The sequence below is a fragment of the Acomys russatus genome, chromosome 24, assembly GCF_903995435.1.
Source record: "Acomys russatus chromosome 24, mAcoRus1.1, whole genome shotgun sequence".
Taxonomy (NCBI): domain Eukaryota; kingdom Metazoa; phylum Chordata; class Mammalia; order Rodentia; family Muridae; genus Acomys; species Acomys russatus.
In genome coordinates, this window is record NC_067160.1 from 52,282,433 (window position 1) to 52,304,321 (window position 21,889).

Genomic DNA, 21,889 nt, shown 5'->3' on the forward strand with positions numbered 1-21,889 from the left:
GCTGGGCGCCACCACGCCCTGGCCACGGATTATTTTCATAATCAGATCTTTTGTAGATGTTCCGGTCATTCATTCATAAATGATTTTACAGCTCCAGGGCTCAAAGCCAGACCCTTGATCAAGCTACACAGACACTGTGAGCTGGAAGCTCAGCCCCATATGCGTATTGTTTAAGTACTTTTTATTGTTTTGTTCGTCTATAGTCTTACTGGTTTTGACTGGTTTAGATTAGTTAATCAATTCTACAGTCAGCTCCTTTTAGCTCTTTGTTTTGAGATGTTCCGGGCTATCCTGGAATCCACGATATAGCTGAAGCTGGCTTTGAAGAACTCCGGCCTCTAAGGGGATGTCAAGCCTGCTCCACGATTCCCAGGCTAGCTCTTCGCTTTGTGTGGGAGCTGAGGTTATCTTCTCATCCCCACAGAATTCCCAGAAGTGAGAAGAGCTTTAAAGCAGGGGTGTTTTCAACATCCTGGGTTATAGTCTTCGGTCAAACTCTTATCTCTTTCCTACACTGACAGTCTCCAGCAGTGTTGCGATCAGTTTCCAGGCATCTGAGATTTGGACTGCCTTATCTGGGGTCTAGGTCATAAAATAGAGGACAGACAACAGCACCGAGGACTCATTGGAGTTTCAGGGGCTGGCCGAGCTCCACTTCTGTGTCACTCTGAGGCCAGCACGAGCCCCACTAAGCTCCTAGGAGGATTTTGTAGAGCTGTGTGGCTCCCACCAAGGAGCCCAGGTGGTCTTGCCAGCCTGCAGGGAGCAGCAGGCTCACTGCTGTCTGCAGCTGGAAAAGCCACTGCGCATTGCTTCCCTCCAGTAACTGTCTAGGAAGTTGTAGAGGAAACAATTATCGATGTCTTTAGTGGCTCTTGAAGCTTTCACAAGCCTCAGCATACACCTGCCGACCTGGTCCTTTACAGTCCAGGCTGGCCATGAGGGAACTATGTAGCTGAAGATGCCCCTGTTCCTCCTGCCTGTACCTCCCAAGAGCCAGGGTGGTAGCCATGCACCAGCTCCCCCACAGGGTGCTGGGGATGGAACCCAGGCCCACCGAGCCATATCCGTGGCAAGGACCAAAGAGGTTTAAACGTCAGCATTTATTTTTTTGTCTTGATTTCATGTGCTTGAAATACAGCCAGGACTACTTTTCTTCTTCTTCTTCTTCTTCTTCTTCTTCTTCTTCTTCTTCTTCTTCTTCTTCTTCTTCTTCTTCTTCTTCTTCTTCTCCTTCTTCTTCCTCCTCCTCCTCCTCCTCCTCCTCCTCCTCTTCTTCTTCTTCTTTTTTTTTTTGGTTTTTCGAGACAGGGTTTCTCTGTGTAGCCTTGGCTGTCCTAGACTTGCTTTGTAGACCAGGCTGGCCTCGAACTCAAAACGATCCGCCTGCCTCTGCCTCCTGAGTGCTGGGATTAAAGGAGTGCGCCACCACGCCCAGCTCTTCTTCTTCTCTCCTCCCTTCCCTCTCTCTTTCTCTCCTTACTTCCTTCTCTCTCTCTCTCTCTCTCTCTCTCTCTTTCTCCCTCTCTCTCTCTCTCCCTCTTTGGCAATACTAGAGATTGAACCTAGGACCTCAGGCATGCTAGCTCTCCTGAGCTAGAGCCCCCACCCTCCGTCTCTTATCTGGCCAGTCCTAGTGGGTCAGTAAATGCTCTGAGCTCAGATTTTCTCCACTCATTATCCCTGTATGCCTAGAACCCCATGTGTCATCATCTGTCACCTATAGGGAGGCACTGTGCCTCCTCACTCAGATCTCTGCTTCCAGTCTGGCCCTGGAGCCAGTGAACCAGCTGTCTAGCTCATTTGTCTTAGTCACTGCCAAGCCTGTTCCTGACCCCCCACTTGCTCCTTGCCCAATGGGTCCTGTACTTAGCACTCACCGGTCTGTCTTTCCCATAAGGCCAACCCAAGAGTGCCACTCCCCTTCTAGTGGTCCTGGCAGTCATGCTCACCCTGGCTGTGGAGAGCAACCAAAGCCAAAGCCCAATCACCCTTTTCTTGCCTTCACTCAGTCTCAGATATGGCATCTCCAAGTATGTGCGAGATGCTCATGCTTCCTAGATGACATACAGGAGGGTCCATCCCCCATCCTTGGCCGTTTGGTCCTGTGCTTCATTGGCCTCTGCTGCAGTAGCATCCCAGACTGCCCTTCTCCCACATCCTCTCATTATATTCCATCACTCTGGATTTAATGAGCTGCACTAGTACTTTTGTTTTGTTTTGTTTTTTGCTTTTTTTTTTTTTTTTCTAGACAGGGTTTCTCTGTGTAGTCTTGGCTGTCCTAGACTCACTTTGTAGACCAGGCTGGCCTCAAACTCATAGAGATCCGCCTGTCTCTGCCTCCCGTGAGTGCTGGGATTTTACAGGCACTGGCTCACTGCCCTTCTGGCATCTTGCTGCATGCCTTATACCTAGCTCGTCCCCACACACACGCCTGGGCCTGCACACGTCCTCTGATGGATGATGGAATCAGATAAGGAGACCTTTTCAGCCATGGTGGGGTTGCTGGAGGTTTCTCCTTTCCACCTGGTACTCCCTTAAACCCGTCACGGAGGTCCTTGCTTTGATTTAGAAGCAACTGCTTTGTACTCTTGGAAGAGATGTGGGGTCATGTCCTTAGAGTCTGTGAGGTTCCTTTCGAGTTGGTCCTTGTGTCATTGCATGTAGCCTAGGTCCCACAGGGTTAGAGCTTTAAGGAATGTGAACCCAGGATGACTTTGCACAGGAGATTAAACACAATTTATGGGTGTTGAGTGTGGAGATTTCTGGATGCTGCATCTACTAAGAAAACAAAGGGAAACCAAGGACAAAGGAGCAACTAGAGAAATAAGGCCAGGAAACAGCCTCAGCCACCAGCCCAGGCAGACCCTGCACCCTGTTTAGAACCCCAAAACTATGCCTTGTCAATCAGTGCTTGGGAGAGTAGGCAGATGAGTGTGATGAGGCAGGTGTCTTTATGAGGCCAGAAACACCCTTTTTAAAAAAAAGAGAGAGATTTATTTATTTATTATGTATACAATGTTCTGTCTGCATGTACAGAGGGCACCAGATCTCATTACAGATGGTTGTGAACCACCATGTGGTTGCTGGGAATTGAACTCAGGACCTCTGGAAGAGCAACCAGTGCTCTTAACCTCTGAGCCATCTCTCCAGCACAGAGACACCCTTTCTGAAAAGGACTTTTAACATGGATTACCAAACACGGTTTAGGTGGAGTACAGGACACCAAGTGGGTGGATGATCGGCTTCCACGCTGTATAGTCAGAATCCAAAGGGAGCCAGGGCTGGAAGCTAGGGCTACGCACACTTTCCCTTCCAGCTGGGGAGGCTGAGGCCCGGGGGTGGAGGGTTCAAGGCCAGCTAGACTACATAATGAAGCCCTGTCTGAAATCCCGCCAACCCAGGGGACCCTGAGTCAGGGGTGGGGGTTGGGGTGTCCCAGAATCCCAACCCACACCACAGCGTTTGCCACACACGGGCTGTCTGGGGGCCCCCTTCTGTCTTTGCCCTTTTAAAGTCTCTGTGTCCGTTTGTTTCCATCTGTGGAAACTGAGCTGTGTTTAAAATTCCAGATGGGTGAGACTGCAGCCGATGCAGCGTGTATTCTTTTAATTTTCCTGTTTTGTGTTTGAAGTGGCAGTTTCCACAACAGTGCTCTCTTTTGCTTTCTTAGCCATCAGTGGTTACATATAAAGTCGGGTGCACTGACTCCTTGCAGAGCAAGTGATAAGCACGTGTTGCCCACAGGATAGGAAAGCTACCGCAGACATTGTTACCTCCAGTTCCCTTGAAGCTGGTGTTTGCTTTTCTTTAGGTTCTAGTCCCCTTTCTGTTTGGTTTCTGCTGGGGCTTATTAATGTTTTTGAGACTTTCTTTGTATGAACGTCCTGATTGGCCTGGTTGCTAACTATGTAGGTAGCCAAGGCTGGCCTCAAACTTAGCAATCTCCTGCTCCTGTCCTACCTACCTCCACCACACCCCACTCCCAAGTGTCAGGATTTCAGACTCATGCCATGAGGTCCAGCTTTTTTTTTTTTTACCCCCTAGACAATTTCTCTGGGTAGGCCTGGCTGTCCTGGAACTCATTTTGTAGACCAGGCTGGCCTCGAACTCAGAAATCCACCTGCCTCTGTCTCCTGAGTGCTGGGATTAAAGGTACCTGTTACCCTACCACATTCAGGTTTTTCTTTTTCTCTTTCTTACCATCTTTCTTTTTTTTAATCTCCCATTCATGAATATGTGGTGTCCAGAGGTCAGTGCTGGGTTGGCTGGGCTGGCTGACTAGTGAACCCCAGGGTTTCTCCTATCCCTGCCTCTCTGGTGCCAGCATTGCAGGTGCACGCTGCCATTCTCAGCTTTTTGTTTGTTTTTTATTTTTGTTTTTTGAGACAAGGTTTCTCTGTGTAGCCTTGGCTGTCCTAGAATCACTATGTAGACCAGGCTGGCCTTGAACTCACAGTGATGTGCCTGCCTCTGCCTCCCAAGTGCTGGGATTAAAGGCCATGCTCAGCTTTTAAGCATCACTGGGGATCTGAACTCGGGTCCTCAGGCTTGCACAACAAGCACCTTTTCTACTGAGCTAGACAATTCTTTGAAGGATGATTCTTCTGTAGAGACTCAAGAACAACTCAGAACTGAACTGAGGGCTGGATGCCGTAGCGCAGGCGCCTTTAATCCCAGCCCTCAGGAGACAGCGGAGGTGGATCTCTGTGAGTTTGAGGTCAGCCTGGTGTACAGAGGGAGTTCCAGGATATGCAGAACTACAGAAAAAGAAAAAGAAAAAAAAAAAAAAAACTGAAACAAAAACAAATACTTGTAGCTGACTTCAGATTCCTCTTGGCTTTTCTTTTCCTTCTTCTTCTTCTTCTTCTTTTTTTTTTTTTACTTCTTCTTCTTCTTCTTCTTCTTCTTTTCTCTCTCTCTCTCTCTCTCTCTCTCTCTCTCTCTCTCTCTCTCTCTCTCTCTCTCAAGTCCATTATTGTGTTTTTAAATAAGACACCGAAAGCATCTCATTACAGGGAGAGTGACTAGCTTCCTCTGGGTCCCCAGAGATGGCATTTCCTGTCCCTTTTCTGACAGGAGGGAAGAGCAGCGGTGACTTCATCCCAGGCTCCCAAAGCGGCCCTTATATCTTTGTCCTGGGAACAATCCCTCTTTATGCAGAGCGGTGAGGGCACGGTTCTCCGACACACTCCCTCACTGTCCTGAGGAGGAGTGTCCTGCCATTGTTTGTTCGTAACCAACAAGTGCATCTGGCGAGTCTGCTTATTTGTTTAAGTTTTCTATCTGTTCAAACCACTGTTTTCCCTCCAACGAGCCAGCTGGAGCTGGTGACCTCTGCCAAGGTCAGTTATGCCACAGAGCAGTGAGGAGGGTATCCATCTCCTTGGAGGTGGGGGTCGCCCCATAGAAGAGACTGGAAAGAGCATCGCCATGAACTGCGATTCTGGTGCTTGGTTACTGTATTTTTCAGACTCTAAGATGCACCTGACCATAAGATGCACCCAGTTTTTAGAGCAGTAAAACAAGAAAAACAGCAATCGGATCATGAGGTGCACCCTAATTTCTCCCCCACTTTTGGGGGGCAAAAGCATGTCTTATGGTCAGAAAAATATGGTAATCATGGCGTTGGGGGGCCTGGAGGTGAGATGTCTTCGTGGGAGACAGCCACCAGCTAGCTTCCAACCGTGTAATGTACGCAACAAATGTGTATGCTTGCTTTCCCCACGCTTATATAGTGTTCTGTCTGGGTTTTTAGTCAGGATTACCCCAAAATATGAATTGTTTTATAATAATTTTATTTAATTTTACTCTGTGTGCATTGATGTGAAGGTGTCAGATCCGCTGGAACTAGAATTACAAGCAGTTGTGAGCTGCCATGTGGGAGCTGGGAATTGAACCTGGGTCCTCTGGAAGAGCAGCCAGGACTCTTAACTGCTGAGCCACCTCTCCAGCCCTTGAACTGTTTGTTTGTTTGTTTTTAAGATTTATTTATTTGTTGAAACAGAGTCTCACTGTGTAGCCTAGGCTGGCCTGAAACTCACAGAGATCCGTCTGCTTCAGCCTCCCTAGGCCTAGGATTAAAGGCGTGCCACCGAGGCTATTTTTATTAGGTTTCAATTGTGTGTCTGCGCACATGAGTGCAGTGGCCGCAGGGGCCCAGAAGAGGGCGTTGGATCCTCTGGAGCTGGAGTTAGAGGAAGCCGTGAGCCACCTGCCGTGGTTGGGTGCTGGGAGTTGAACCGAGCACCTCCCTAGCCTCAACTTTTCATTTTACATATCTGTTTATTCGTTTTATTCATCTTTGTGTGTATGTATTGAGGTGCTGAGAGTTGAGCCCTCTTTTTACTTTTTTTTTTTTTATGGTTCTTTGAGGCAGGGTTTCTCTCTGTAGCCTTGGCTGTCCTGGAACTTGCTCTATAGACCATGCTGATCTTAAACTCACAGAGATCTGCCCACCTCTGCCTCCCGAGTGTGGGATTAAAGGCATGTGCCATCACTGCCCGGCCTCTTTTTACTCTGTATTTTGAAACAGGCTAGTGCTAAGTTGCCTAGGCAGGCCTTGGCCTCACCATCTTCCTGCCTCTGCCTGTAGAGTTAAGATCACATTCTGTACCACCTATTGGCTCCATCTTTGAACCTGGAAGTCACTGGGATCTTTTCAGGTGGCAGCAAAAACACTGCTGCCCTGCCTGGGAATGGGGGGCCGCCGGCCTCTGTAGAGAGAAGGCCCCAGATGAGAACCCAAGGTGCCTCAGTGAGGGCACGGTTAACTCTGTTTGAAAAGGACTTTTATTTCCTTCCTGACTGCCTCTCTCTTCCCCTGAGGACACCCCTCCCCCTTCCTCCTGGCCTCCACTCCTTTCTTCTTACAGCGCAGCCACAGCCAGCGCAGTGCACAGCTTCCTGTCTGTCCTCCCCAGCTGGGCTTTTTGCACCCTGCAATCAGCAAGCTGCCTGGTTCTCCCTGTGCCTTGCCCCTGGCTCCTTAACCTTAAGCCTTAGGCTCTGGCATTCCCATCTCCTACCCTTTGACCATTATGAGATTAAAACATGAAGGCCCGAGGGACAAGACCTTTAAGTCTGTAGAGACCAAAAACTGAAGGATGGGCCTGGAGCGATGGGGCATCGGCCCAGGTCCTGGGTTCCGTTCCTAGCACCCGCATGAAAGATCACAACACTCTAAACTCCAGTCCCGGGCATGCATGTAACACACAAAATACATGCACTCAGAAAGGTGACCCTTGACCTCTGGAGAAACAAGAGCTTATCCCCTTGTCACTGTTCTGACTACAGCTGGTCTTGTTCCCCTCCCCCAGCCTTCCCTGGCACTTGATTGTCCCCAGACTCTGCTGAGTTGTTGTCTGACTAGGGGAGGCCAAGGAAAGGGGGTTTTTGCTAAGCTCAGAGGAGGTGGACTTTAGAGCCCTGGTATTTTCTGTTAGTCACTCTGCAACCTTGCAAGCGGACCATCAGACTGGCTAACTAAGGGGGTTTATTAAAAGGAGCATGGAGGCACTGAGGAGATGACTCCATGAATTAACTATTTGCTTTATAAACACGAGCTGCCTGAGTTTGAATTCTTTTCTTTTCTTTTCTTTTCTTTTTTTTTTTTTTGGCTTTTCGAGATAGGGTCTCTCCGTGTAGCCTTGGCTGTCCTGGACTCACTTCATAGACTAGGCTGGCCTCAAACTCACAGCGATCTGCCTGCCTCTGCCTCCCGAGCACTGGGATTAAAAGCGTGCGCCCCCGCGCCCCCGGCTCTGAGTTTGAATTCTTAGCACCCATGTAAAACCCCAGTGTGGTGATGCACACCAGTAACCCAGCAAAGGAAAGCAGAAGTGGGCAAATCCCGGGAGGTCAGTGGCCAGCCAGTCTAGCAGAACCAGTGAGCTTTAGGACAACCTGGTGGGGAACTCTGCTACCTCCCCTTGTCCTCAGAGCCAAGGGTGAACCCTGGAGGAGCTCTGAGGTTACTGTGTCCTTCTTTAAGGGACTTGCTGGCCAGGTAGCCTCAGGCCACAAACCCAAGCAGACCCAGAGGGCAGAACCCTTCACCCCGCACACGCCCTGCGGCCTCTGGCCATGCAGACAAGGTCCACTGATCCCATTAGTATCTGCTGGAAGTTTGTTAAAGGGAGCTGGTGATTTTGGATGCTAAGTGACCGAGATGTCATTTCCTCTCTCTAGCAGTAGCATTTTCTTTTCCAGAGCTATCGCCCTTGGTGGCCTCCTAGCTTTAACTACCTGGCTTAGGATGAGCCTTCTCTGGCATGCTAACCCTTCTCAGCTCTCAGGCTTCAGGCCACATTGGGCCAGACTCCGGAATCTTCTAGAAATAAGACTACAGGTCTATTTACGCTCCTCACACTGTGGCTCCCCTTCTTTCCTTCTTCTGAAACTTGGGCCAAATGCTGGCCTTTATTTATTGGCCAGGTGTGTCACGTGTGCAATTGGAGGTCACAGGTCAGCTCTTTGGGTTTGATGTTTCCTTCTGCCTTATGGTATCCTGCTTCAGGTCAAAACTGAGGCCATGCCTGTATACTCGGGCAGCACTTGAATGGAAGTCAGAGGACTGATTTTGGAAGTTGAGTCTCTCCTTCCACGTTGTTTGGGTTTGTTTGTTTGTTTATTTTTTGTGACAGGGTTTCTCTGTGTACCCTTGGCTGTCCTCGACTCACTTGGTAGACCAGGCTGGCCTCAAACTCACAGTGATCCGCCTGCCTCTGCCTCCCAAGTGCTGGGATTAAAGGCGTGCGCCACCATCGCCCGGCTTCTCCTTCCACCTTGCGAGACCCCCAGATTGAACTCTGGGTATCAGTCTTGGCGGCAGGCACTTTTCTTTTCCTTCGAGACAAGGTTTCTCTGTGTAACATCCTTGGCTGTTCTTTTCTCACTTTGTAGAACAGGCTGACCTCGAACTCACAGAGATCCACCTGCCTCTGCCTCCTGAGGGCGGGGGGGGGGGGGGGCAGGCACTTTTATCCACTGAGCTATCTCTCAGACCCGGGATTCATTGTTCATTCATATCTGATCCAGACCTCCTCGTGGCTTGACTAATCAAAAGTCATCCATGGTGGCTGCTGTTGGGGCCAGTGTCAGAGTGCTTGTGGAGCCTGGCAAAGGTTCTCCCCCATGCCATGTCATCAGGCAACAGCTTCCATTCTGAAATCAGCCCTTTATATCCCAAATTCAAACTCACCGCCCCCCCCCCCCGCCCCAGCCTGCTGTTCACCTGAGCCACCAGCGCCCCCTCTGTAAGCCTATCTCCTCCCTTTCTCTTAGCAACTTACCCTGACCCGGCTCTCTGGGCTCCTTGGACGTTAACACTAGTCACATGTCTACCATGAGGCCTTTCTGTTTTAAAGGAGTCTAGGGATGCTGAGATGGCTCAACCGATAAGGTTCAATCCCCAGGGAGCCACCATTGGAATGAGAGAACCACTTCCAGCGCGTCACCCTCTGGCCTCCACATGTCCCGTGGCACCTGCAACGCCACTATACGTGTCATATGCACACAATAACAAAGTATTTTTGCAGCTTCTAAGATACAGCATCTATTGACGTAAAGCCCACAGCAGTGTTTATATTATAGTCTTCCTAAACTAAGAACAAAGCAAATGTCCCTTCACCAATGAGTGGGTGCATAAATGTGGTATATCTATTCAGTGGACTATTATTCAGCCAGAAAAAAAAAGAATGGCTGGACAGATACATACACTGCAACAGGATGAACCTTGAAAGCATCCTTTCGTGTGAATAGGAAGAAATATTGACATCCTGCCAAATCACGAAAGTCCTCAGTCTGTGTGGTTCCATTATGCGACATATCCAAAACAGACAGATTCATAGAGGCACAGGGGTGGTTTTCTAAGTCAGGAGAGGCTGGAGATGACAGCTAAGAAGTACAGTTCTCACATGTGGGAGGTGAAAATATAACACGTATGTTCACTGATGCTCAAAAGATGACCCCGGGTGGTTGCTGAAAGTTTCCCCCCTTTAAGACAGGGTCTCACTATGCGTCCTTGGCTGGCCTCAAACACCCTCCTGCCTCTGCCTGGCGAGCGCTGGGATTAGAGATCTGTGCTAGGGCGCCTGTTGTGACGGCTGGCTCAGTAAGCCATTCCTGTTTTTGCAAGCAACACATTTTTTCACATTCAATATTGCTGTGTCTACAACTTAAGAAGGAACTCTACAACCAGCCTCGTCTCCATTTCCCCTTAACTTGTTTATGATTTAAACCCTGCTTGTTTTTTGAGACCAGGACCTCATCTAGTCTGGCTTGAACCCATGGAAACCCTCCCGCATCAGCCACACTTGTCCTGGGTTACAGGCGTGAACCACCAAACCTGGCATGAACGCTTAGGTTTCTTTGGACTGCACAGACTAGGTGGCCAATGTTTATTTGCTTTGCTGGGCGTCACACGTCCTAGTCAGGCACACTACCACTGAGTCACACCTCCAGCCTAGGTGATATCTAAAGGCTACTTACCGGGCTGGAGAGATGGCTCAGCAGTTAAAAGCAGTTGCTGCCCTTGCAGAAGACCTGGCTTTGGTTCCCAGCACCCACGTGGTGGCTCACAACCATCTGCAACTCCAGCCCTGGGGAATCTGATGCCCTCTTCTGGCCTCAAGGGGGTATTGCACAAACATGGTGCACGCACATATAAAAACAAACGCAAATCATTAAAGCTACTTAAGTAGATGGAAGGCTTTCCCTCTGTGTTAGCATGCAGAGGGTGGGTGCTGACCCCTGCTCTGTTTTCCACTTCACAGAACTTCCATGATGGGCGGAAAGCTCAGCAGCACATAGAGACGTGTTGGAAGCAGCTGGAGTCGGTAAGTGGGAAGCCCGCAGCTAAACCAGCGTCTCTCGCACCAGCTCACTTCAGTCTGAATCTGGCTTGAAGATGGCTCACTAAGGAAAAGCCTAGCGCAGCGCAGACCACTAAGGTGTCTTCTTTCTCGAGTTACCTCACCTGTATTGCACTTGGTTTGCTCCTAGACCTATAATGGCAAACAAAGTGCTGGGCTGGAAAGCTTGAGGAGGCCTGGAGAGTTGGCTCTGTGGGTAAAGCACCTGCCTATAACCCCAGCCTGGGGAGGCCAAGCAGCCTAGCTCCAGGCTTCGTGAGAGAGTGTGTCTCAGAGAGCAAGGCGGGTGGGCTGGAGAGAGAATGACTCAACAACCTGGAGCACGTGATACTGTTGCTCCCAGCATCTGTGTTGGGTGTCTTACAACAACCACCTGTAATTCCAGCTCCTGGGGATCCAACAGCTCTAGCTCTGAAGGTACCTACACTGCACCCAGATGCACACACAACCACGTTTAGTTAAAACGAAAATAACCCTTCTTAAAAATTTTATAGCGGCGTGGAGCGTGCTTGGCGAAGATACCCATTGTTGACCTCTGACCTCTTCGTGTACATGCACATGCATGCGCACACACTCGTTAACAAACACTCAAGTAAAGGCAGGTAAATCCTACGCGGAGAGCAGACAGGGGTCACTGTAATGTGAGCAAGTGCTGACGTCACTTCCGGAAACGATGGAGCGCCATGCGGGGGTCTGGGGAGAGTATGCCGGTGGGCTGGCAGGATGGGTGGATGACCCCAGGCTTGGCTGTGCTCTGTCCGCAGAGTAAGAGGCGCTTTGAGCGCGACTGCAAGGAGGCCGACCGTGCGCAGCAGTACTTTGAGAAGATGGACGCTGACATCAATGTGACCAAGGCCGATGTGGAAAAGGTGAGGGGACCCAGTCTCACTTCCCTGGGGTGTGCTTCCCAGGCTGCCCCTGAGAGGCCTGGCCCCAGCTTCCTCTTTCTGACACAACCACAAGAGGGTACTTGATGAGAGGAAGGGTTTTGTTTTGTGTCATAACCACAGGGACCAGAAGTCCACAGGGGGGGAGGGGGCGGTGGAACCTAGTCACCAAGGAGATTAATGGGGAGACCCAGCCCTGTCAAAACAGGAGTGGTTCAGGAGGCCACACTCTTCCTCGGGGGCTTGTCAAAGGCCACTTCTGTGTCTAGGGAGCTGAGGCAGCCATCTCAGCCCCTGGGGGAGAGCCGGGCAGCTCAAGGCTTTCGTATAGGCTGATCCATCTGCCCAGCTGTGTCGTGGGTTCATTCGGGCCGATACCCAGGAGTCTGGGGTGAGAGAGGCATTTGGAAGTCTGCGGTAGCTTTCTTTCCTCTGTGATGGTTCGGACATAAAGTGCTCCCTTGTCCTCCCAGGCCCAGTGTGTGTGTTTTTTCCCTAGAAGCCCCATTTTCTTTTTATAAAAGTCATCAAGATAATGTAAACACAATTATGCTGTTAAATAGTGGCATTCATTCATGGTGCCCTGGGCCATTTGGGCATCGCAGTCTGTCTTTCCCTGGAAAAGTTTTGCTGTGTGTGTGTGTGTGTGTGTGTGTGTGTGTGTGTGTGTGTGTGTGTGTTTGAGACAGGGTTTCTCTGTATAGCCCTGGCTGTCCTGGAATTTGCTCTGTAGACCAAGCTGGCCTCGAATTCACATCGATCCATCTGCCTCTGCCTCCAGAGTGCTGGGATTAAAGGCATGCGTCACCACACCCAGCAAGTTCTGCTTTTTCATGGTGCCATTTGTTTCTTCTAGTTGAGTTCGAGATGCCTAGAGTGAGAGAATGTCACAATTAGAAGGAAGGCTAGGGGCTGGAGAGATGGCTCAGAGGCTAAGAGCACTGTCTGTTCTTCCAAAGGTCTTGAGTTCAATTCCCAGCAACCACAGGGTGGTTCACAACCATCTATAATGAAATATAGTACCCTCCTCTGGTGTGTAGGGACACATGCAGTAAGAATACTGTACAAATAATAAATAAATAAATCTTAAAAAAAAAAAGCCAGGCATGGTGGCACAGGCCTTTAATCCCAGCACTCAGGAGGCAGGGGCAGGTGGATCATGTGAGTTTGAGGCTAGCCTGGCCTACAAAAGTGAGTCCAGGAAAGCCAGGACTGTTACACAGAGAAACCTTGTCTTGAAAAAACTAAAAAAAATTAAAATAAATAAATATTTTTTTAAAATACAGAGGTGGGCTAGGTGTGGTGGCGCACGCCTTTAATCCCAGCACTCAAGAGACAGAGGCAGGTGGATCACTGTGATTTTGAGGCCAGCCTAGTCTACAAAGAGAGTCCAGGACAGCCAAAGATAACACAGAGAAACCCTGTCTTGAAAACCAAGAAAACAATAGGTAGATGGATGGATGGATAGATAGATAGATAGATAGATAGATAGATAGATAGATAGATACTAATTCTAAATAATAAAAAACTAAGCTAGACTGACTGACGTATACTTGAAAACTCTAGAGTAAATGTAGTGAACTCAGTTTATAGGCCGTGTGTGTGTGTGTGTGTGTGTGTGTGTGTGTGTGTGTGTGTACGTACACATATATGGCACAAATGTACAAATTCTTTTTTTAAAAGATCTTTATTTTTGTGTGTATGAATGTTTTGTCTACATATAGATCTGTTTGCCATGTGTGTACCTGGTGCCGGTGGAGGTCAAAAGCAGGCATCCAATTCCCTGGCACTGGAGTTCCAGGTGGTTGCGGGCCACTGGGTAGGTGATGGGAATCGAACCTTGGTCCTCTGTGAGAGCAGCCACTGCTCTTCACCTTTGAGCATCTCTCTGGCCCCATCAGCCCTGTTTCTGAGACCTTAATTCACAGATGTATAGAACATGGGCGTACGTCAGTATCAGAGCCCAGAGCCTCCCTGCTGGCCCTGGTTTGGGTTTCCGTCAGCAGCCAGTGCTGGCAGTTGTACTCCACTTCCCCATCTCTGTGCCTTTTATTTATTTGCTTTTCTTATCTTCCTCTACAGTCTGTGACCTCCTTGTACAGAGTGCAACAGTCATTGTGGCTTTCTTTATCTTCTTCTTGATTATGGAGAGTGCTTCAGCTTTTTTCCCACTAAGAGTGTAATGGCATAGGCCTGCAATCCTAGCACTTGGGAGGCGGCGTCAGCCGGGAGGATTGCTGCAGGTTCAAGGCCAGCTAGAGCCACTGGAGACCTTGGCCAAAAACAAAAAGAAAGGAAGGAGAGGGAAGAGAAAGTCAAAAAACTGATTTTACCATATCTTTTATTATTACTAAAGGAATTGTCGCTCTTTTCTTGTTTTGCCGAAATACCTTGATTTGATTTTATGTCTTTGGACATTTGCCTGGATGTATGTTTGTGTACCATGTGTGTACAGTGCCTGTAGAGACCAGAAGAGGGTGTCAGGTCCCCTGGAGCGGGAGTTACAGGCAACATAGGTGGTGATGAACAGGATTCTCTGCAAAAGGAAATGGCTCTTAACTTCTGAGCCATCTTTCCGGCCCCTGGCTCTGTGTTTCATTGTCTGCTCCATTTTTGATCCTGGTGGGTTTTTTGTTTTTGTTTTTTTTTAATTTCCACTGAGCCTGGAGCTTGCTGCTGTGGCTCGGCTGCCTTCCAGCAAGGTCCTGGCTGCCTGTCTCTGCCCTGGCAGTGCTGAGGTTACTGGTGAATGCCACTGCCTGGTTGGTAATGGTGTTATTAGTATTGTTTGTTTGTTTGCTGTTTAGAGGGCTGAGAATGCAAACTCGCACGTTAGCATGTCAGACACTTTCCTGACTGAGCCATCTCCACCACCCCAGTTTAGGATGTTCGGCCTTACCTTCAAGTTGAATTGCTACCTCAGATACTTTCATATTTGCCATTGATTTATCTTTCCCTGCAGGAAGTATCTTTGTTTGTTTATTATTTTTCTGAACGTATCATGACCTCCCTCCCCAGGAATGTGAGGCTTTCAATTTGGGAGCCACAGCCCTCAAAGCACAAAACTGATGTCTAAACACTGAATATTTCAAGTCCTTTTGCTTTAAAGGTGACCTGGGACCTGCTGTCCACCGCAGGCTATGTAGAAACCTGAAGTCCACTTTTCTCATTGAATTCCCCAGTGTTATCTTTGCTCCCCAAACCTGCCCCCCACCCCCCCCCCACCCCCCGAGACAGGGTTTCTCTGTGTATCCCTGGCTGCCCTGGAACTCTCTTTTGTAGACCAGGCTGGCATCGAACACACAGAGATCCACTTGCCTCTGCCTCCCGAGTGCTAGGATTAAAGCCTGCCCTACCACTGCCTGGCTCTTGCTTTAGTTTTTGAAACAGGTCTAAGCTGGTCACCTGCCAGCCCCAACCTCTCAAATGCTTCAATTTTAGGGGTGCACGGCCACACCTGCTTTCCGTTGCTACTTCTGACAGTCTTGGACTCAACACAGATGTCTCTGCCCCGGTTTCCACAGATGATTAAGTGACCTGATTGTATTTGACTCAGCTCACCTTCCTGTTCCTAGCAGCCAGCCAGGCAGCTTATAGAGTGCTGCGGCCCGCCTCCCAGAATGCATCTGTCTAGACTCTAGACTGTGCGTGACAGCCCAGGGGATGTGAAGCATAATCTTGCATGCATTTCTGAGCCTAGGTGTGAGCCGAATCGCCTTTTCTTTCTGAAGACATTACTGTCCCTCCTCCTGGGGCTCTGTGAGTCACCATGGTCACAGTACTACTGTGTTCAGACTTCCTGCAGAAGTCCCCACCCACCTTAGGACACTTTCAGAGCCTGGTAATTCCCTGGAAGGTTTTTCTTTTTTTCCTCTGGGCAGGGGTGTTTATTTGGATGGTACCTGGAGACTGTGTTCCTCAGAGGCACGGTGACGAAGGAGGCTGTCCTTCAGGCCTCTCCTCTGCAGATAAGCAGCCGTCAGAGCCTGGGCTCCTCAGCTTCAGGTGGTTTCCTTGCTTGATGTTGTTGGACAAACATATGTTGGAATATATTTTCCGGTTTTAGTTAAAACAGATTTTTTTCCTTTTTTTTTTTTGGTTTTTCGAGACAGGGTTTCTCTGTATACCCTTGGCTCTCCTGGACTAGCTTTGTAGACCAGGCTGGCCTCAAACTCACAGCAATCAGCCAGCCTCTGCCTCGCGAGTGCTGGGATTAAAGGCGTGCGCCACCACGTAAAAACAGATCTTATCCTTCCCCCAACACAAAGCCTCAAGCTCCCTTTTGGGCCCAGGGAGATGGCTCAGCGGATGAAGGGCTTGCATGGACCCAGTGCCCATGTAAAAGCCAAGCATGGTGGTGCATGCCTGATCCCAGCACTTGGGAAGCAGAGACCCGGGAACCCTGGGGGCTGACCAGCCAGTGCAGCTGAGGTGACCATATCAAAACTAAACCAGATAAGGGATGATGCCAGACAGCTCCCTTAGGCCTGGATCCCAGCCAGAGATAAGAAGTTTGGTTATTTGTTTTATAGCTTTGGTTTTGTATTTTGGTTTTCTGAGTGGAGACCAGGCTGGCTGTAACAAGTGCCAGGATGACACTTTCTTCCATGTTGAGTGGAACTCGGGGCCTTGTGCACGCCAGGCAAGCAAGCACTCTGCCACCAGGGCTACACACCTGGGGCTGATTTTTACTTTTGCAGAAATATAGCAAGTTGATGGGATCTCCAATATTCGAAGTGTTTGAAACTATTCCTGGTCATTGTTCATGGCTGTAGGCATGGTGTGGGTATCGCAGGTGCTTGATAGGAGCACGCCACCATGGCCTGTGAGGCTCTTGCCTTCTGTGGTGTAGCGTGCAGTGGCTTTTCCCAGAGACAGGACTGGAATGACTGTCCAGGGCCAAAAACTTTGAAGTCCAGGTCGCTGTGACAACTGCTCCAGAGTCAAAGCATGCTGGTTGAACATGGCGGGGCCTCGTCCTGGAGCTCTGACAGCGCCATGGTTTGTCAGCCTGGTGTGGGATAAGAGGAGATGGTTATCAAACTGAACAGCCTGTATATGCACGCAGGTTTCCCAACAGAGAGTGCACTGTGCTCCAAAGACTCGAGTTAAACTCAGGTCCATCCGAGGCCTGGGTGAACCACCCGGCCCTGTCATGTGACTGCTGTCTCTTACATAACTCCTATATGCAAGAGGGGGCATTGTCTAACAGAAGCTACAGTCAGTGGCTACAACCAGCTGCAGAAATGGAAAATGGCAGTTGAATTAGGTGTTTTGTTTGTTTGCTTGTTTTTGTTTGTTTGTTTGTTTACAAACTTCAGTATCAGGACAATGGCAGGAGTTGGTCCTGTCCTTCCACCCTGTGGGTGCCGGGCGTAGAAGCCTAGTCGGCAGGCTTGGGAGTGTGTGAGTAAGTGCCTTTACCACTGAGCCATCTCCTCAGCCTTTTCTCTTAACACTTCAAGGGGGGCTGACTAGTCAGAACCCCTAGTTACCAGTGAGGTCACCTGCTCTCTAGTTTTCTTTCTTTTTTCTTTTTGGTTTTTCTGAGACAGGGTTTCTCTGTGTAGCCCTGGCTGTCCTAGACTCACTCTGTAAACCAGGCTGGCCTCGAACTGACAGCGATCCTCCTGCCTCTGCCTCCCGAGTGCTGCGATTAAAAGCGTGCGCCACCACCGCCTGGGCAACCTTCTCTCTGGTTTAATCATGAGGCTCTTGTTACAAAACTCAAATCGAGGAAGTACATAAAAGTTAAATTATTGCCAGGTGTGGTGGCGGCGCTCACCTTTAATCCCAGCACTTGGGAGGCAGAGACAGGTGGATGTCCAGGATTTTGAGGCCAGCCTCGGGTAGCAAGTTCCAGGCCAGGCCGGAAAAACAAAAATTAAATTACACTAGAATTCTCAACATAAGTGCCTAAGAGCAGACCAGTTTCTATAGTGATAAGACTCCCAAAAATTTGGGGGTGGGGGGTGGGACAGGACATTACAGGTGTAATCCCAGCAGTCAGGATGGTTCATATCCAGCATGGACAACAGCAGAGACTCTCAAATCACCTCTCCCGGAAGTATGAACAACAACAACAACAAAAAAGTAAAAGTGTTAGAGTTTGAATGTCGCTAATTTGAAGACATTACATAAATGTCTCCGTTATGGGGCCGGATAGCAGGTCCTGAGCCATGAAGACAGAGAGACTTCTAAGATGGTGGCCCCGAGAATGAGAGCTGAGGTTTGGTTTAGCCTCTGGCCATGGACTTAGTGTCGCTCACATATTTTTCCACAGAGCAGAATTCAGGTTTTTACATTCAGCTGTTTATTTAGTTATCCCGGCCTGGTAGAGGGGTGAGCATGCCAGTGGAGGTCAAAGGGCAACTTGCAGGAGTCAGGGCTCTCCTTTCACCATGTGGTTCTGGGCGTTGAACCCAGGTTGTCAGACTTGGCAGCAGGCACCTTTGCCCTCTGAGCCATCTTGCTCGCTTCTGACTTGAGGTTTTTGTTTTGCTTTTTGGAGACAGGGTCTCACTATGTAGTCCCAGCTGCTGGCCCAGAATTCACTGTGTAGACTGTCCTAGTTTGCTTTTTATTGCCTTGGTAACAACCATAAGCAAAGCAGCATGGGGGAGGAAAGGGGTTATTTCATCTTCCTACGGTTCATCATGAAGGAAAGTCAGGACAAGAAGCAGAAGCAGAGAAGCCGGGCGTGATGGCGCACGCCTTTAATCCCAGCACTAGCGAGGCAGAGGCAGGCAGATCTCCATGAGTTCAAGGCCAGCCTGGTCTACAAAGCGAGTCCAGGACAGCCAAGGCTACACAGAGAAACCCTGTGTAGCCTTCTAGACTGCTAGCAGGGTACAGGTGTCCCAGCTACAGGAGTAGAGACCGCAACATAAGGAGAGGCCATGGAGGGGCACTGCCTTGCTGGGTGCTTCCCACGGCTTGCTCAGCCTGCTCTCTAATACAGCCAGAACCAACTTCCCAGGGACAGCCCACACTGAGCTAGGTCCTCCCACATCAATCATCAACTAAGAAAATGTTCCCGAGCCGAGTGTGGTGGCGCAGGCCTTTAACCCCAGCACTCGGGAGGCAGAGACAGGTGGATATCTGTGAGTTCAAGGCCAGCCTGCTTTACAGAGTGAATTCCAGGAGCCAGGGCCACACTGAGAAACCCTGTCAGAAAGAAAGAAAGAAAGAAAGAAAGAAAGAAAGAAAGAAAGAAAGAAAGAAAGAAAAGAAAAGAAAGAAAAAGAAAAACAAACAAACCAACCCTTGGCTGTCCTGGACTCACTTTGTAGACCAGGCTGGCCTCAAACTCACAGACATCCTCCTGCTTCGGCCTCCCAAGTGCTGGGATTAAAGGCATGCGCCACCACTGCCCTGGCCATAGAAGTCCATATACTGTGTATATATGTATGTGTTTTAAACATTTATTATTTTTAACTACGTACATATCTGTGTTTTAATGTCCTATAAGATTATATAGTGGAATGTTTTAAAGAGAGGTTAAAATTGAAGCCAAGAACTTCTGCCAGAGGGGGCTGGGGCTGGGGGGTTGATGGGGTGGGGTGGGGGGGCGGGAAGGGCAGGGGCGGGTCTTCCGGGACTGAAACCAGATGAGTAGCCGAGTGTTAAACCCTTTCACCATTTGGGGAGATTGTCTGTCTCCAGCCTCATCTTTAGCACTGGGTGGCATTTGGAATGACGTGGCTACAGGCTTCCTCTGCTGTCCCTGGGGCCACAGAGCTGACATCTTTATTGAGTGTATAAGCGTCTTTCGTGCTTGCGTCCCGTTTCTGTTTTAGACAAAGAAGACTGACTAGTTCTCTGAAGGAATCCTTCAGGAATCAGGAAGGCCATGGAAGGCCAGTTCCTTAAAGGCAGCAGTGGCCCAGCCCTGTCAGTAGCTGGAACACCCGTACCCTGCTAGCAGTCTAGAAGATAATTTGAAAGAAAAAAAAAAAAGATAAAAAGAGGAAGGAAGTAGTCGGCACAAATGCAGGAAATACATTTTGCAACTGCAGTTTCATCTTAGAACCTAAAAAGAATTTTAAAAATACTTTTCTTTTTCTTTCATTCTTTCTTTTCTTTTCTCTTCTTCTTCTTCTTCTTCTTCTTCTTCTTCTTCTTCTTCTTCTTCTTCTTCGTCTTCTTCTCTTCTTTCTTCTCTTTCTTCTCTTCTGCTTCTTCTTCTTCTTCTTCTTCTTCTGTCTTTTCTTCGCTTCTTTTCTTTCTTCTTTCTTCTTCGTCTTTTTTCTTTTTCTTTTTCTTTTCTCTTCTTCTTCTTCTTCTTCTTCTTCTTTTCTTCTTCTTCTTCTCTTCTCTTCTTCTTCTTCTTCTTCTTCTTCTTCTTCTTCTTCTTCTTTTCTGAGACAGGCTTTCTCTGTGTAGCCCTGGCTGTCCTGGAATTCGATCTGTAGACCAGGCTGGCCTCGAACTCAGAGATCCACCTGCCTCTGAGTGCTGGGATTAAAGGCATGCACTGCTGCTGCCACCACCGCCCAGCAATTATTTATTTATTTTTATTTTATGTACATTAGTGTTCTGCCTGCATGTATGTCTGTGTGAGGGTGTCAGAGCCCCTGGGACTGCAATTATGGACAGTAGAAAGCTGCCATGTGGATGCTGGGAATTGAAACCTGTTCTTTTCGAAGACCAGCCAATATCTTAACTGTTGAGCCATCTCTCCAGCCTCAACACTTTGCTTTCTTGAGATAGGGTCTCACTGTATAGACCAGGCTGCCCTCAAACTCACAGATCTGCCTGCCTCTGCCTCCCAAGTTCCGGAGACACACCCAGCTAACATGCTTTTTATTTAAAACAAAACAAAGTTGTAGAAAATTAAAAGAAAAAAAAATCTAAGACACGTACAAGTCTTTTGTAAGTGGATCCATGCTCGAAGACCCTAGAAAAGATACTTTGTGATCCTGTGTTTATTTCTAGTCTATAATCAGGGTTCCGGGCTGTGGAGTCTGCATTTCTGGCAGCTTGTGAGTTAATGTGGGAAACTACTCAGGAACCCAGAGCACTTTAGCCTCTGAGGGTAGGAAGCGGTGCAGCCACTCAGAGAAGGCATCCCTGTCTTACTAATGGAAACATGGGAGGCAATTTACTTATCTCTTACATTTCCTGCACATCCAATATGAATATACACCTCAGGTCTCAGCGACCTAGCTCTGTCCTGCAGCCTACAGGACCACATTAGAGTCATTATCTTTTTTTTTTCCTCTCCAGACAGGGTTTCTCTGTGTAGCTTTGGCTGTCCTGGACTCACTGTGTAGACCAGGCTGGCCTCGAACTCACAGTGATCCGCCTGTCTCTACTTTCCAAGTGCTAGCATTAAAGACCTGCACCACCACCACCAAGTTTGTCTTTTCTCTTAAGACCACCTTGGGCTACTTAAGGCTCCCACTCCTCAGTTCTGCTAGAGGGCTATTGTTGTGTGTTTGGGGGGTATGCACACTTTTGTGCACCAGGATGTGTGTGCCATGGTTCTCATATGGAGGTCAGAGGTCAAAATTTGGGGGTCAGTCCTCTTCATTATGGATTTTGCAGATCAAACCCAGGTCATGAAGCATGCAAGCATTTTACCCACTGAGCCATTTCGCCAGGCCTGTTATTTATTTATTTGGGAGACCGCTTGGCTAAGTAGCCCAGGCTGACCTCAAGCTCACAGCCCTCGTTGCTTCAGCCTAGCAAATGCCGGGGTCACAGGCACATGGCCATCATGAATGGCTCTGATGAACTGCTAATCAGAGGAAAGATGTGGCCTCAAAAAGTATTCCAGCGACTGGGCCTTCAGTAGAGACCTGGTGGGCGAGGAACGTGTAGCTCCAGTTGGATCATAATAGTCGCTTTCATGAGGGCTCCAGTTAAGATAGGAGATACACAGAACGGGAGGCGGTTGGACGTGGAATAGCAAACATTCCACGGGAATCAAATGGCCTGTTAGTTTTATCATCGCTGTGACCAAATGCCTGGCAGAAACCAAGCTGCTCTTGGTTCTGGAAGTTTCTCTCTGTCCTAGCAGGGTAACCTAGGTGGAAGCGAGCGGTTCACATCAAAGAAGACAGAAAACTGAGAGACAGAGGGCAGGACAAGAGTGACTGCAGAGACACATGTCCAGTGAGCTGC

General features: G+C 48.9%; 1 protein-coding gene across 15 annotated transcripts in view; it reads left to right on the forward strand.

Annotated features, from left to right (window-relative positions):
• Positions 1-21,889, forward strand: part of Fnbp1 (formin binding protein 1) — a 118,946-nt gene that overhangs the window by 54,797 nt on the left and 42,260 nt on the right. For all 15 annotated transcript variants that reach the window (XM_051167064.1, XM_051167062.1, XM_051167067.1 and 12 more), the window contains exons 5-6: positions 10,776-10,838; positions 11,639-11,743. In XM_051167064.1, coding sequence (XP_051023021.1) covers positions 10,776-10,838; positions 11,639-11,743 — 168 coding nt within the window. The remainder of the gene's footprint in view (positions 1-10,775; positions 10,839-11,638; positions 11,744-21,889) is intronic.